The sequence below is a fragment of the Neodiprion lecontei genome, chromosome 3, assembly GCF_021901455.1.
Source record: "Neodiprion lecontei isolate iyNeoLeco1 chromosome 3, iyNeoLeco1.1, whole genome shotgun sequence".
Lineage (NCBI taxonomy): Eukaryota > Metazoa > Arthropoda > Insecta > Hymenoptera > Diprionidae > Neodiprion > Neodiprion lecontei.
This window is the reverse complement of record NC_060262.1, coordinates 9,692,387-9,708,288: the sequence shown is the minus strand read 5'-3', so window position 1 is coordinate 9,708,288 and position 15,902 is coordinate 9,692,387. Positions and strand designations below refer to the sequence as shown.

Sequence of the window (15,902 nt, the reverse complement as noted above, 5' to 3'; positions counted from 1 at the left end):
TGTTCATTATTGTGAACAACCGAATTAAATTACATATTCATAAGATATTGCTAAAAAAAGTATCACTATTCGATTTGTGATTTCAAATTATTTGCACACCCTCAGCTTTTTTCTTCACACTTTTGATGTCCTGATTTATTCTTGGTCGCTCAGTTTTTAGTCTACCATAACATGTTACAAAAGAAAAGAAAAAAAAAACGATTCAGAGGGATTGACCTGGGATCCTTGTTAATGTAGAAAGTAAAAAATTCAGGCTTGACTGCCAGTTGTTTCGCCAAGCTGTGTTTCGGTATAACGACGAATTAAGCTGGCGAGATACGCGACGAGTTTGTCGGCAGCGGTGTCGGGGCACAATCGAGCAAGCACTAATCCCAGCTTGTCACGGGCATCAGGATTTAATACATCCAATTATGATACGAAGTTCGTTCGACGTTAAATGTAGCGTGTCAGAGGATGTGCGGGTTGTTCCAAGTCGGAGCGACGAGCGCTGGCTGCGCAGCACCCAGAAGGCTTGACGTGACCGAAATCACCAAGGTTCTGGTTTCCCCGCTCCGCAGGTTGCCCCTCAGGAAATGTAACCGGTAGCTGAAACTCGTTTAATTCAATGTCCCGACCAAAAGTCGCCATGACATTTATTACGACTCAGCCAATTCTCCCCCGCCTTACTCGGGGACCCCGATCATCGTCTTCGACTTATTAAACGATCCAAGGTTGGATGGTAGCCAGCATTAATTTTCTTGCTTACCATCCACAATATCCTCTTTGAAAATCTCCCCTGAAAAAATCCCCCATTGAAAAAATTCTCACTGCAGAAATTTATATTTTCCTCGTCAATTTAATTTAATCTGTTTTTTTATTTTTTTATTTTTTTTTTCTTTGTTTTTTCTGTCATAGATGATTTTATCCTGCGGGGATTTTTATCGGAGAGATTTTCTCTAGCCACCATTTTCTTGGATCTAGGATTAAACTCAGACCCCCTGCCGAGGTTTTTTACCACAGAAAGAAACCCCCTTTTCACATTCTCAGGGAGTATAGGCTATCAATTTTTAAGTATAAAACCGCAATACTAATCAAACATTCTTTATTAACAAAACTTTTACCCAGATACCCCATGTATAATACCCAGAATTATTGATTAACAATTTTATCTTTCGTTACAGCTATGCGAACTATAGGTAGGTGTATAATATGTACAGAAACGTTTGGCCCATAACCACAAGATCAGAAATAGGAATAAATAAAAGTTACACATTACAATGTTCACACAACTGAACGAGTTGCCTTCTTTTATCCACGATCAGTTAAAGTAAGCGTTGAAAATATCATCTAGAGTCAACGTCGAGAGAAATAATTCAGTAGCAACGCTAAGTCATTTTTCGATAATACACGTCCTCAATGTCGTTTCAGTCTAAGGCGATTCAAAAACTATCGATGGTTAATCTTGATTTCGGTTTGAACGCGGATTGAACGCATTTAATCTAATGCGGTAGCGTCATAACTGGTTTACAATCTAGCACCCTGTGAAGGATCGATCGTCACCGTTTGAAAATTCGGAACTGTTGCCAAAAACAACCCTCCTGTAGTTCTTGTAGAGCATTTCCTGTAGCTGTCGGGCGTGATGGGCGTCCCTGGTCTCGCATACGACCTTGACCTCGACGCTGAATATGTCCGACATGATCCAGGCCCGCTCGTGCATGATGTCTTTTATGGACACCCCGATGTCGGCGACCATCTTGCAGAGCTCGGAGATCCCTCCTGGACGGTCGGACACCGTCACTGTGAACTTGAGGAGGCGACCTTCGGCGGCAAGTCCGCGCTCCAGGCACCTACCCAGGATCGTCGTATCTATGTTGCCACCGCAGAGGGGAAGGACCACTCTAAAACAGATTTTAACCGATGTAGGTGAGGCGGCAACGCCCTCGAAGAGGTGCGGGCTAAGGGATGGCCCGTTTAACGGTTAATTAACTTTTACGATTATACTTCGTTTCGGGTCGTTACGTAACGACGCCCGGAAACGACGACGGAATGACGCGCGAATTCTGGATGGAACGACTGACGAAGAACCACCACCCCCATGCTTCGTTGTTTCTCAAGGATCGCTACTCCTTGCCGTATACCTACCATCTTCCTGCGGGATCGCGTATCAGAAAACGGGAAAACCGGAGTCCCAGGAAAAAAGGTCTTACAGGTACTGTCAGGAACATTATGCATTCGAACTACAAGAAATCACATTCCAAAAGCTCGTAAAATTGTACAAAATTGTTTTATGAGTTACGAAACTACTAAGTTGGTGTGGCATTTGAAACGATGGCGATCGGAACATCGTTCAGCTCTTCGTTGGAGGAACTGAGCCGTTACTTTCCTAATGAGCTGCTTGAGAGATGTTGGAATCTTTGGTTGCGAACTCAAATGGTGTCACCTCACCTTTTTCCTTTCAGTTCGTCGAGCTGTCCTGCGAGAATGGCGGCCAATCCCGTAGCTCCGGCACCCTCGACTATGCACTTCTCATTTTCGACCAACTTCAAGATCGCTATGGCGATCCACTCCTCCTTGACGACGACTAGCTTGTCAATCAGCGGATCGGCAGTAACGAAGGCGTTGTAGCCGACCATAGGGACGGCCAGACCATCGGCTAGAGTCGATTCGATTGGTGTGTAAGTTGGACGACCGGCTGCCCGGGCTGCCGTGAAACTTGCGCACCTGTGGGACTCGACGCCCTGGGAAAAATCGGTGAAAAGTGAAAAAACGGTTCTGAGAGGCCTTTTGGAGAGAAAGAATTGTACAGTTTCATTACTTTTTAACTTTTTTTCTCTTTCTAACGTGTCACTCGAAAAATTTGCCGTAAAACCCAGAGAAAGTTGGAAAATATTTAGAAGTCAAAATATTTTCCTACTTCCACCAGTTTCTTTTAGTATTTATCACATATATTTCGAGTGGCTCATTATAAAAAAAAAAAAAAAAATGTCAAATAAGGAACTACTCTGTTATACAGTATTTTAGGATACGTTGGAATTAATGCTTCTGATTCTTCCGATTCTTACTATAACTTTCACATGCGGATGCAGGGTTTTTATCGCCAGTGCAACACCGGCGATGAGACCTCCTCCTCCGACGGGAACGACAACGGCATCGATATCTGGAACCTGCTCCACGACCTCCAATCCCAATGTTCCTTGACCGGCCATGATGTGCGGATGATCGTAGCTGGAGGAGGGAAAGACCGCATATCACACTTGTGACAGTGGACATAGACGCCAAACTGAGTCGGGAATATTGTTCCTACCCGTTGATGTAGACGAGGCCCTTTTCCTTGCCGATCTGCATGGCGTTCTGCTTGGCCTCACCCATGTCCGAACCCTGGACGACGACCGTTGCGCCGTGCTGTTTGCACGCTGCGATTTTCATGATCGGCGCCACAGCCGGCATCACGACTGTCACCGGTATTCCAAGTTTTGCCCCATGGTAGCAAAGTGCCAAGGCATGGTTGCCCAGGGAGGCCGATATCACTCCGTTACGTTTCTGCTCGTCGGAGAGCATCAGCAAAGCGTAGCGAGCGCCTCGCTCCTTGAAGCTTCCCGTGGTTTGCAGGAAGTCCTTCTTCAGGTACAGCTCCATGCCCATGGAGTCCGACAGCCGGGATCTCTGTTCGACGGAGGTTTCGGGTGAGTGTCATGAAAAATGATGTTTGTGCAATTGGAAGTGAATCGAAGACTTCCGATTGCTCGATATACAGTGATATTTACATACCGCACATGGTGTGTTGATTATCCCCGACTTGATTTTGAACGCGGCTGAGGTCACGTCTTCGCAGGTGATTTTTTGCGGATTTCCCTCGACGCAGTAAGGGTCAAAGACTGACTCATCTCCCTGTAAAATCAAATCGTTGTACGTATATGCGGGCGTAAAACCATTGAGCTACTGCGATAAGGCCAAGCAATATTCAGGTAGTAATTCTTCGGTTCCTTGATTTTACATAAATACTCCTGCTGTGCCATATCTCCCTATTATGATAGAATATGGAACGTCGATAGTCTTTTGTCACCGCACATATTGACTCAATGACTCAACGCTCATTACTGATAACGCGCGTATATTGGGTCAAAGGTTCATGCTGAGTCAAAAAACCGTTAATCGGTACTTACACCCGTCTCTCTTTGCTTAAAGTCTACGATTCACGTTGTTGGTCTTCAAGATCAACTCTGTGATAAATGTTGCTATGATAAATTCGCAGAATCGGTTAATGTTGTCAACCTTGGAATATGGATGTGAATCACAAAAAGTATCGAATGCCTGAACGTTAGTCATTGAAACTGTCACAGGACTGTCGTTATTATTCAATGTAATTTCATTTTTTTTTTTTGTTTACAATGCTTTGTGAAATATGAATCTCAGTGTTATACTTTTTAACTGTGTTAAACTTTCGTGAAACCGATAAATCGAAAACCCATTATTGGTAATGTTAATTCGCGTTCGAAGATGTGACAACCGATCAAAGTGCATTGTTCAAAACGAGTGCGTGATGGATGGAATTATTTACTTCGATTTTTCACAAGGTACGGAACTTGAACATAAAATTCAATCCTAAATTATCCCGTGTAACACCCTCGCCCTACAGTAGAGTTTGATGAAGATTATAAGGGAATTAGATAACTTACCGTAGAAATCGAGGAGACGGAAATGTTGCTAGTGCTCGAGTAACTCTTGTTAACTCCATTTGAAGCAAACAAGTTAAGAGGCTGACTTGGAAGCTTATTCAAATCCCTCATCTCGCACCTTGTTTTCAATCTTCGTAGATAAACTTTAATTACGTTATTGAACAACCAATAACCTGAACTTCAGACGAGATACTGCGCGGGATACGTGTTTTATGGAAAATTGCCTCCGACGAATATAATCGCGAACCTTGTGACCTTAAGCTCGAGTCTCCTCTTGCCGAGAAACTTTACTACTGCTGCACTTACGGATGGGGGCGGGTTACTTGCCCCACTCGGCAACAGCACGCGCTGTGTCACGTGACGGTCACTTATCGTCGTCGGCTGTTTCTCGGACGGAACATTTTCATTATATACATACGTATACATAGCCTCGACACGCCTCACCACCGCAGCATCGACTTCGACCTTATCAACCATTATTTCGCAACACGGTTTACTGTCAGCACTTTTTTCGAAAATCCGCCACAAAATTCTCGGGCTCAACGCGTGTTTTTTTTCAACTACAGTGAAAAGTCGCGACTTGATCGAACGGAGACGAGATTGCCAGTAATTATGATAACGATTGATCGTGAATATGTAAGCAACTGCAAACACGTGGATGGAGATAAATTCGCTGAGAAGAATTATTTGTGGAATAATAAGCGAGCACGGAAAATTTCCATTACACTAAACGCTGTTTGCAAACCGTTAGAAATCGTCTGATTATAAGGGTCAAGTCCACTTACCACATTAGCCTGGCGCCAAATTTTTCTGTGCTCCATTCTTATACAGTGGTCAGAGTAAAATTGAAACAGTCACTCTCGCCGGACCTCAGTCAGGTGACTCAATAAAAAAACGCAATCCAACCAACGACTACGAATCAATGACCTCGCTCTCTGATATCTAGCCAGAAAAAACTGGAAAGAAACCACATTGCACTATTCTGTAAGTCTCGCTGTAATGATTAGTTGAAATTCGGTCATCGCACATGTATAGGTGATCCAGCTTTGACCCCATCCAAATGTGTAGATCTTAAATCTATCTTAAATATAAGCTCAAGTGGCTCTTACTTGATCATCGAATATTCACCTACTAATTGTTTCGTGCTGACATTTTACAGCGACAAATCTGTAATACCGTAAAGATTTGCTGGTTTTCAAGAGGGTGAATAAATTTCATTGCCAGAATGCACATTCTGGATCGAATTTGACTATAATCATTGCTGCATCATTGTGTGAATCATAATAATCGGTAAATTTCCTTAAAGGGGGAAACTGGTTTATGAGGTCGAAATTTTGCTGTTTTTCATGATTTTTTTTAACCAGAAAGGAATAACCACAAAATGTTTAAACTTGGAGGATATTTTATTTATGTTTTCAAGTACACTTTGAAATTTTTTCAAATGATTTCCGCCGGAAATAGTGGAGTTGCCGCGTGCAGTCCATGGGCGATTGCCGTCCGAGCATTTGGCTTGCGTACATCCCTGACGTCGCAATTTTTATCTGTAATCGTCGGGATTTTTTTTTTTTCATTAAAAACATACTTTCTAAGAATATGAACCTAATTTTGATCAAACAAATTGAAAATTGCATGTTTTTGAGGTGCTTGAACACAATGTCATGTTTTTATACTATATTTTTTCATCTTTCTTGCATAAGAACATATCTTTTTAATAACAATATAATCCCCGAATTAGGTTCATATCACGTGGAATTGAATAAAGAATATCTACACCAAATTTCAGAACGATTGATCAATAACTTTTTGAGCTAGAATGTACGCAAGTCGAAAAAACGTCGTTTCGAGAAAAACGCGTTTGAAATAAAATGTAGCGAAAACGAGAAATTCAAGGCAATAATTAATTATAAAAAATGCTCACCGGTTAATCAGCTATTCCAGCATCATATAGCAATCCCTCTTCTTGCTCATATGCGTCATTCTATTATTCGATAGTACAGCGGTATTGAGGCAGGTAGCTGGAAAAGAAGGGTCTGGGCGACCGCTCCGTTATAATTACCGTGCGCTTCTTCACAGAACCGACGGGCGGTCACTTAAGTGCTCATTGCATTCGAACTAATGGGAATTTTGCTTTGAAATTTTGACCACATATTCTTGAATAGTTATACTAACGATTCATGCAATAAAAAAACAGACGATTTTTCGATCGGTCTAAACTGGGTTCCCCCCTTAAGTCCTAGCTCAACCTAGAAAATAGTCGCTGCTTTTGCTCCTTGGGCCGACAGTGAGAGTATGATGAACGCGGTGATTCGATCGATGTTCATTATTGCGAACAACCGAATTAAATTACATATTCATAAGATATTGCTAAAAAAAGTATCACTATTCGATTTGTGATTTCAAATTATTTGCACACCCTCAGCTTTTTTCTTCACACTTTTGATGTCCTGATTTATTCTTGGTCGCTCAGTTTTTAGTCTACCATAACATGTTACAAAAGAAAAGAAAAAAAAAAACGATTCAGAGGGATTGACCTGGGATCCTTGTTAATGTAGAAAGTAAAAAATTCAGGCTTGACTGCCAGTTGTTTCGCCAAGCTGTGTTTCGGTATAACGACGAATTAAGCTGGCGAGATACGCGACGAGTTTGTCGGCAGCGGTGTCGGGGCACAATCGAGCAAGCACTAATCCCAGCTTGTCACGGGCATCAGGATTTAATACATCCAATTATGATACGAAGTTCGTTCGACGTTAAATGTAGCGTGTCAGAGGATGTGCGGGTTGTTCCAAGTCGGAGCGACGAGCGCTGGCTGCGCAGCACCCAGAAGGCTTGACGTGACCGAAATCACCAAGGTTCTGGTTTCCCCGCTCCGCAGGTTGCCCCTCAGGAAATGTAACCGGTAGCTGAAACTCGTTTAATTCAATGTCCCGACCAAAAGTCGCCATGACATTTATTACGACTCAGCCAATTCTCCCCCGCCTTACTCGGGGACCCCGATCATCGTCTTCGACTTATTAAACGATCCAAGGTTGGATGGTAGCCAGCATTAATTTTCTTGCTTACCATCCACAATATCCTCTTTGAAAATCTCCCCTGAAAAAATCCCCCATTGAAAAAATTCTCACTGCAGAAATTTATATTTTCCTCGTCAATTTAATTTAATCTGTTTTTTTATTTTTTTATTTTTTTTTTCTTTGTTTTTTCTGTCATAGATGATTTTATCCTGCGGGGATTTTTATCGGAGAGATTTTCTCTAGCCACCATTTTCTTGGATCTAGGATTAAACTCAGACCCCCTGCCGAGGTTTTTTACCACAGAAAGAAACCCCCTTTTCACATTCTCAGGGAGTATAGGCTATCAATTTTTAAGTATAAAACCGCAATACTAATCAAACATTCTTTATTAACAAAACTTTTACCCAGATACCCCATGTATAATACCCAGAATTATTGATTAACAATTTTATCTTTCGTTACAGCTATGCGAACTATAGGTAGGTGTATAATATGTACAGAAACGTTTGGCCCATAACCACAAGATCAGAAATAGGAATAAATAAAAGTTACACATTACAATGTTCACACAACTGAACGAGTTGCCTTCTTTTATCCACGATCAGTTAAAGTAAGCGTTGAAAATATCATCTAGAGTCAACGTCGAGAGAAATAATTCAGTAGCAACGCTAAGTCATTTTTCGATAATACACGTCCTCAATGTCGTTTCAGTCTAAGGCGATTCAAAAACTATCGATGGTTAATCTTGATTTCGGTTTGAACGCGGATTGAACGCATTTAATCTAATGCGGTAGCGTCATAACTGGTTTACAATCTAGCACCCTGTGAAGGATCGATCGTCACCGTTTGAAAATTCGGAACTGTTGCCAAAAACAACCCTCCTGTAGTTCTTGTAGAGCATTTCCTGTAGCTGTCGGGCGTGATGGGCGTCCCTGGTCTCGCATACGACCTTGACCTCGACGCTGAATATGTCCGACATGATCCAGGCCCGCTCGTGCATGATGTCTTTTATGGACACCCCGATGTCGGCGACCATCTTGCAGAGCTCGGAGATCCCTCCTGGACGGTCGGACACCGTCACTGTGAACTTGAGGAGGCGACCTTCGGCGGCAAGTCCGCGCTCCAGGCACCTACCCAGGATCGTCGTATCTATGTTGCCACCGCAGAGGGGAAGGACCACTCTAAAACAGATTTTAACCGATGTAGGTGAGGCGGCAACGCCCTCGAAGAGGTGCGGGCTAAGGGATGGCCCGTTTAACGGTTAATTAACTTTTACGATTATACTTCGTTTCGGGTCGTTACGTAACGACGCCCGGAAACGACGACGGAATGACGCGCGAATTCTGGATGGAACGACTGACGAAGAACCACCACCCCCATGCTTCGTTGTTTCTCAAGGATCGCTACTCCTTGCCGTATACCTACCATCTTCCTGCGGGATCGCGTATCAGAAAACGGGAAAACCGGAGTCCCAGGAAAAAAGGTCTTACAGGTACTGTCAGGAACATTATGCATTCGAACTACAAGAAATCACATTCCAAAAGCTCGTAAAATTGTACAAAATTGTTTTATGAGTTACGAAACTACTAAGTTGGTGTGGCATTTGAAACGATGGCGATCGGAACATCGTTCAGCTCTTCGTTGGAGGAACTGAGCCGTTACTTTCCTAATGAGCTGCTTGAGAGATGTTGGAATCTTTGGTTGCGAACTCAAATGGTGTCACCTCACCTTTTTCCTTTCAGTTCGTCGAGCTGTCCTGCGAGAATGGCGGCCAATCCCGTAGCTCCGGCACCCTCGACTATGCACTTCTCATTTTCGACCAACTTCAAGATCGCTATGGCGATCCACTCCTCCTTGACGACGACTAGCTTGTCAATCAGCGGATCGGCAGTAACGAAGGCGTTGTAGCCGACCATAGGGACGGCCAGACCATCGGCTAGAGTCGATTCGATTGGTGTGTAAGTTGGACGACCGGCTGCCCGGGCTGCCGTGAAACTTGCGCACCTGTGGGACTCGACGCCCTGGGAAAAATCGGTGAAAAGTGAAAAAACGGTTCTGAGAGGCCTTTTGGAGAGAAAGAATTGTACAGTTTCATTACTTTTTAACTTTTTTTCTCTTTCTAACGTGTCACTCGAAAAATTTGCCGTAAAACCCAGAGAAAGTTGGAAAATATTTAGAAGTCAAAATATTTTCCTACTTCCACCAGTTTCTTTTAGTATTTATCACATATATTTCGAGTGGCTCATTATAAAAAAAAAAAAAAAAATGTCAAATAAGGAACTACTCTGTTATACAGTATTTTAGGATACGTTGGAATTAATGCTTCTGATTCTTCCGATTCTTACTATAACTTTCACATGCGGATGCAGGGTTTTTATCGCCAGTGCAACACCGGCGATGAGACCTCCTCCTCCGACGGGAACGACAACGGCATCGATATCTGGAACCTGCTCCACGACCTCCAATCCCAATGTTCCTTGACCGGCCATGATGTGCGGATGATCGTAGCTGGAGGAGGGAAAGACCGCATATCACACTTGTGACAGTGGACATAGACGCCAAACTGAGTCGGGAATATTGTTCCTACCCGTTGATGTAGACGAGGCCCTTTTCCTTGCCGATCTGCATGGCGTTCTGCTTGGCCTCACCCATGTCCGAACCCTGGACGACGACCGTTGCGCCGTGCTGTTTGCACGCTGCGATTTTCATGATCGGCGCCACAGCCGGCATCACGACTGTCACCGGTATTCCAAGTTTTGCCCCATGGTAGCAAAGTGCCAAGGCATGGTTGCCCAGGGAGGCCGATATCACTCCGTTACGTTTCTGCTCGTCGGAGAGCATCAGCAAAGCGTAGCGAGCGCCTCGCTCCTTGAAGCTTCCCGTGGTTTGCAGGAAGTCCTTCTTCAGGTACAGCTCCATGCCCATGGAGTCCGACAGCCGGGATCTCTGTTCGACGGAGGTTTCGGGTGAGTGTCATGAAAAATGATGTTTGTGCAATTGGAAGTGAATCGAAGACTTCCGATTGCTCGATATACAGTGATATTTACATACCGCACATGGTGTGTTGATTATCCCCGACTTGATTTTGAACGCGGCTGAGGTCACGTCTTCGCAGGTGATTTTTTGCGGATTTCCCTCGACGCAGTAAGGGTCAAAGACTGACTCATCTCCCTGTAAAATCAAATCGTTGTACGTATATGCGGGCGTAAAACCATTGAGCTACTGCGATAAGGCCAAGCAATATTCAGGTAGTAATTCTTCGGTTCCTTGATTTTACATAAATACTCCTGCTGTGCCATATCTCCCTATTATGATAGAATATGGAACGTCGATAGTCTTTTGTCACCGCACATATTGACTCAATGACTCAACGCTCATTACTGATAACGCGCGTATATTGGGTCAAAGGTTCATGCTGAGTCAAAAAACCGTTAATCGGTACTTACACCCGTCTCTCTTTGCTTAAAGTCTACGATTCACGTTGTTGGTCTTCAAGATCAACTCTGTGATAAATGTTGCTATGATAAATTCGCAGAATCGGTTAATGTTGTCAACCTTGGAATATGGATGTGAATCACAAAAAGTATCGAATGCCTGAACGTTAGTCATTGAAACTGTCACAGGACTGTCGTTATTATTCAATGTAATTTCATTTTTTTTTTTTGTTTACAATGCTTTGTGAAATATGAATCTCAGTGTTATACTTTTTAACTGTGTTAAACTTTCGTGAAACCGATAAATCGAAAACCCATTATTGGTAATGTTAATTCGCGTTCGAAGATGTGACAACCGATCAAAGTGCATTGTTCAAAACGAGTGCGTGATGGATGGAATTATTTACTTCGATTTTTCACAAGGTACGGAACTTGAACATAAAATTCAATCCTAAATTATCCCGTGTAACACCCTCGCCCTACAGTAGAGTTTGATGAAGATTATAAGGGAATTAGATAACTTACCGTAGAAATCGAGGAGACGGAAATGTTGCTAGTGCTCGAGTAACTCTTGTTAACTCCATTTGAAGCAAACAAGTTAAGAGGCTGACTTGGAAGCTTATTCAAATCCCTCATCTCGCACCTTGTTTTCAATCTTCGTAGGTAAACTTTAATTACGTTATTGAACAACCAATAACCTGAACTTCAGACGAGATACTGCGCGGGATACGTGTTTTATGGAAAATTGCCTCCGACGAATATAATCGCGAACCTTGTGACCTTAAGCTCGAGTCTCCTCTTGCCGAGAAACTTTACTACTGCTGCACTTACGGATGGGGGCGGGTTACTTGCCCCACTCGGCAACAGCACGCGCTGTGTCACGTGACGGTCACTTATCGTCGTCGGCTGTTTCTCGGACGGAACATTTTCATTATATACATACGTATACATAGCCTCGACACGCCTCACCACCGCAGCATCGACTTCGACCTTATCAACCATTATTTCGCAACACGGTTTACTGTCAGCACTTTTTTCGAAAATCCGCCACAAAATTCTCGGGCTCAACGCGTGTTTTTTTTCAACTACAGTGAAAAGTCGCGACTTGATCGAACGGAGACGAGATTGCCAGTAATTATGATAACGATTGATCGTGAATATGTAAGCAACTGCAAACACGTGGATGGAGATAAATTCGCTGAGAAGAATTATTTGTGGAATAATAAGCGAGCACGGAAAATTTCCATTACACTAAACGCTGTTTGCAAACCGTTAGAAATCGTCTGATTATAAGGGTCAAGTCCACTTACCACATTAGCCTGGCGCCAAATTTTTCTGTGCTCCATTCTTATACAGTGGTCAGAGTAAAATTGAAACAGTCACTCTCGCCGGACCTCAGTCAGGTGACTCAATAAAAAAACGCAATCCAACCAACGACTACGAATCAATGACCTCGCTCTCTGATATCTAGCCAGAAAAAACTGGAAAGAAACCACATTGCACTATTCTGTAAGTCTCGCTGTAATGATTAGTTGAAATTCGGTCATCGCACATGTATAGGTGATCCAGCTTTGACCCCATCCAAATGTGTAGATCTTAAATCTATCTTAAATATAAGCTCAAGTGGCTCTTACTTGATCATCGAATATTCACCTACTAATTGTTTCGTGCTGACATTTTACAGCGACAAATCTGTAATACCGTAAAGATTTGCTGGTTTTCAAGAGGGTGAATAAATTTCATTGCCAGAATGCACATTCTGGATCGAATTTGACTATAATCATTGCTGCATCATTGTGTGAATCATAATAATCGGTAAATTTCCTTAAAGGGGGAAACTGGTTTATGAGGTCGAAATTTTGCTGTTTTTCATGATTTTTTTTAACCAGAAAGGAATAACCACAAAATGTTTAAACTTGGAGGATATTTTATTTATGTTTTCAAGTACACTTTGAAATTTTTTCAAATGATTTCCGCCGGAAATAGTGGAGTTGCCGCGTGCAGTCCATGGGCGATTGCCGTCCGAGCATTTGGCTTGCGTACATCCCTGACGTCGCAATTTTTATCTGTAATCGTCGGGATTTTTTTTTTTTCATTAAAAACATACTTTCTAAGAATATGAACCTAATTTTGATCAAACAAATTGAAAATTGCATGTTTTTGAGGTGCTTGAACACAATGTCATGTTTTTATACTATATTTTTTCATCTTTCTTGCATAAGAACATATCTTTTTAATAACAATATAATCCCCGAATTAGGTTCATATCACGTGGAATAGAATAAAGAATATCTACACCAAATTTCAGAACGATTGATCAATAACTTTTTGAGCTAGAATGTACGCAAGTCGAAAAAACGTCGTTTCGAGAAAAACGCGTTTGAAATAAAATGTAGCGAAAACGAGAAATTCAAGGCAATAATTAATTATAAAAAATGCTCACCGGTTAATCAGCTATTCCAGCATCATATAGCAATCCCTCTTCTTGCTCATATGCGTCATTCTATTATTCGATAGTACAGCGGTATTGAGGCAGGTAGCTGGAAAAGAAGGGTCTGGGCGACCGCTCCGTTATAATTACCGTGCGCTTCTTCACAGAACCGACGGGCGGTCACTTAAGTGCTCATTGCATTCGAACTAATGGGAATTTTGCTTTGAAATTTTGACCACATATTCTTGAATAGTTATACTAACGATTCATGCAATAAAAAAACAGACGATTTTTCGATCGGTCTAAACTGGGTTCCCCCTTTAAAGAACCGTTTGCACACGGAAGGCCGCATCGCGAACCGTGTCGAACTCGATGGAAAAATCACCGAAATCCTTGCGAACATGTCACCACAACACGTGTTAAATATTACTGGTACATTCTATGATCGCCTAGGGTACTGCACGGTAATGATGGGTGGCCAGTTTGAAGTCTACATCGATGGTTTTTTAGTATAAATTATCAATTATTACAGAAAATTAAATTATATTAAATTCTTCGTCCTGAAATTGACTGTTTTACGAAAAATTGTGAGAAAATATTAAATTCTCTCTTAACGTTGAAGTTAGGCTTTAAACAGAAGCAGCGAGTTTTCGCACAGTTGGACCTGTATGATTTTTGTGACAAAATTTCTACAAATTCTCACTGTATAATACGTATGAACAATTCAAGCCTGTGGACAAAATGGGGCTCCTAACTGTTTCTTTTGTAATGCATTTTTTAATATTTTATTTTATCTATTGAAACAATTATCACGTTACTAAAATATCGTGATTTTATCTATGATGACATTTGTATGAATCAATCTTAGAAACACATTAATGAAGTGAAATCTAAAAATCGGTGACTCAAAAGTGTTAGTTGTGCTGTACTAATGGATGAGATCCGTTCACTTCAATGTTTCCTAATTCGAAAACTATTTGATTCCATTTCATCAATGTGTTTAGAATATCATTTAAGACAAATTACGGCGTGAAAAAATGTTCAATTTGTTATGGACGTGATGATAGTTTTAATTGAAAGAGTAAAACAGTGAAAACTTGATGGGATTCCCCAATTTTAAATCAATTTCAGTTCATAACCAATGATCTTTGATGTTTATTGTTGTTATTTTTAATTTGTCATCTTCATTAGCAATCATAATGACACTTAAAGAAAGTTTTAGTTTCGGTTACCGCTCAGTCCTTAACTATTTTCATTCTTTACCACAATCGAAAAATATAGTTCTAGGTAAAGAATGAAAAGTAGTTTTCTAGCTGTTGCCAGAAAGTCTAGTATCCGTTACTATTCTTTCTCGTTATGATCACTGTGACTATATTTTCTTGTAACTGTTGCACAAATTCAATGCCTGTGCAATAACAAATTGACGTTAAAGCCTTATTCAACGGAAAAAGTACAGTAAAGGGAACAAACTGATTTTACGTTAGTAGCGTATATATGAAAGTTCTGGACCACCCCCCCCACTCCCCCCCCGAATCCGCGGTGTGACCCCCCCCGCCGCCTACCCCCCCCATCCGCGGAGGTACCGCCCCCTCCGAATCCGCGGCGGTACCCCCCCCAAATCCGCAGCGCTACTCACCCCGTTGATCATTTTCGGGTTTTGCCACAAGATGGCTGTTTTCATAGGATTTGACGCGCGCGCACACACACACACACACACACACAAAATAATTCCTGTCGAGACTTGTTTTCCGCCGAACGTCATAAACGTAGGTATTCGGGGCAAGGGCTCTGGGCCCCGATTTTTTATACCTGCACCGCCCATTACCTGCTTTTTGTTGACCGATTTCCATTACATACTTGGGAAACTATACATTGCTACTTTACTCGCAGCATTTGCGCGGATTTTTATACTTGGGTGGGCATTCATCGTAGGCGGCGGTGGGTTCGCGGGGCGGGGGAGGGGGTGAAAACCTGTTCCAACACGCTTTTAGGCAAGATGCAGCTGCGGAAGCGGGTCACTTCAAACGAGCAATAAAACCCAAAAATTTGGAGATAGGGGGATGGGTAAAGGCTGGGCCCAGTCGTCTCTGACGCCATTTTTCCTTCCGAGATGCGCAGAACGCAGTGCGCACCGCCTCTCTGACGTCATTTTTCCCTCCGATATGCGCAGAACGCAGTGCGCACCGTTCCCTAATTCTTTCGATCTATCGGCCATGTAAGCTCAACGCATCTGATGCAGACTCGTCAGCCTTTCACGTACCATCCGTCAGTATATAATCGAGCGCAACATTCCCACTCCTCAACATGGCGATGATCCTAGACGTGCAATGTTTTATCGGTCATAACATGAAGTTTGTACCCAAGGAAGTCG

At 42.4% G+C, this 15,902-nt stretch overlaps 2 protein-coding genes across 5 annotated transcripts; both read right to left on the bottom strand.

Annotated features, from left to right (window-relative positions):
• Positions 1–1,064: 1,064 nt before the first annotated feature.
• On the bottom strand, positions 1,065–5,512 carry LOC124293476 (L-threonine ammonia-lyase-like). Of its 2 annotated transcripts, none has more exons than XM_046734386.1 (6): positions 5,441–5,512; positions 3,748–3,867; positions 3,284–3,642; positions 3,042–3,204; positions 2,425–2,717; positions 1,065–1,877 (listed from the first exon to the last, which is right to left on the bottom strand). In XM_046734386.1, exons 1-6 carry the CDS (start codon positions 5,474–5,476, stop codon positions 1,511–1,513), a joined length of 1,338 nt encoding a protein of 445 aa, XP_046590342.1. In that variant the 5' UTR covers positions 5,477–5,512; the 3' UTR covers positions 1,065–1,510. The 2 variants fall into 2 exon arrangements, with proteins under 2 accessions (XP_046590342.1, XP_046590341.1); XM_046734385.1 differs by lacking the exon at positions 5,441–5,512 and adding an exon at positions 4,656–4,811.
• Positions 5,513–8,034: 2,522 nt separating this feature from the next.
• Positions 8,035–12,480, bottom strand: LOC124293477 (L-threonine ammonia-lyase-like). 3 transcript variants are annotated; one of them, XM_046734388.1, is made up of 6 exons: positions 12,411–12,480; positions 10,718–10,837; positions 10,254–10,612; positions 10,012–10,174; positions 9,395–9,687; positions 8,035–8,847 (listed from the first exon to the last, which is right to left on the bottom strand). In XM_046734388.1, the coding sequence occupies exons 1-6, from the start codon at positions 12,444–12,446 to the stop codon at positions 8,481–8,483; spliced, it is 1,338 nt and encodes a 445-aa protein (XP_046590344.1). In that variant the 5' UTR covers positions 12,447–12,480; the 3' UTR covers positions 8,035–8,480. The 3 variants fall into 3 exon arrangements, with proteins under 3 accessions (XP_046590344.1, XP_046590343.1, XP_046590345.1); XM_046734387.1 differs by lacking the exon at positions 12,411–12,480 and adding an exon at positions 11,626–11,908; XM_046734389.1 differs by lacking the exons at positions 8,035–8,847; positions 12,411–12,480 and adding exons at positions 8,856–9,098; positions 11,626–11,908.
• Positions 12,481–15,902: the final 3,422 nt, after the last annotated feature.

Bases quoted from the DNA above. Each gene is read 5' to 3' on its own strand.
- LOC124293476 (XM_046734385.1), bottom strand. From the start codon at position 4,766: ATGAGGGATTTGAATAAGCTTCCAAGTCAGCCTCTTAACTTGTTTGCT. The intron at 3,205-3,283 runs GTAGGAACAATA...TCCCTCCTCCAG, and splicing joins GGCCTCGTCTACATCAACGG to CTACGATCATCCGCACATCA. The intron at 1,878-2,424 runs GTGAGGTGACAC...AATCTGTTTTAG, and splicing joins GACGAACTGAAAGGAAAAAG to AGTGGTCCTTCCCCTCTGCG.
- LOC124293477 (XM_046734387.1), bottom strand. From the start codon at position 11,736: ATGAGGGATTTGAATAAGCTTCCAAGTCAGCCTCTTAACTTGTTTGCT. The intron at 10,838-11,625 runs GTAAGTTATCTA...TTGATTTTACAG, and splicing joins CCGTCTCCTCGATTTCTACG to GGAGATGAGTCAGTCTTTGA. The intron at 10,613-10,717 runs GTATGTAAATAT...TCCGTCGAACAG, and splicing joins TAATCAACACACCATGTGCG to AGATCCCGGCTGTCGGACTC.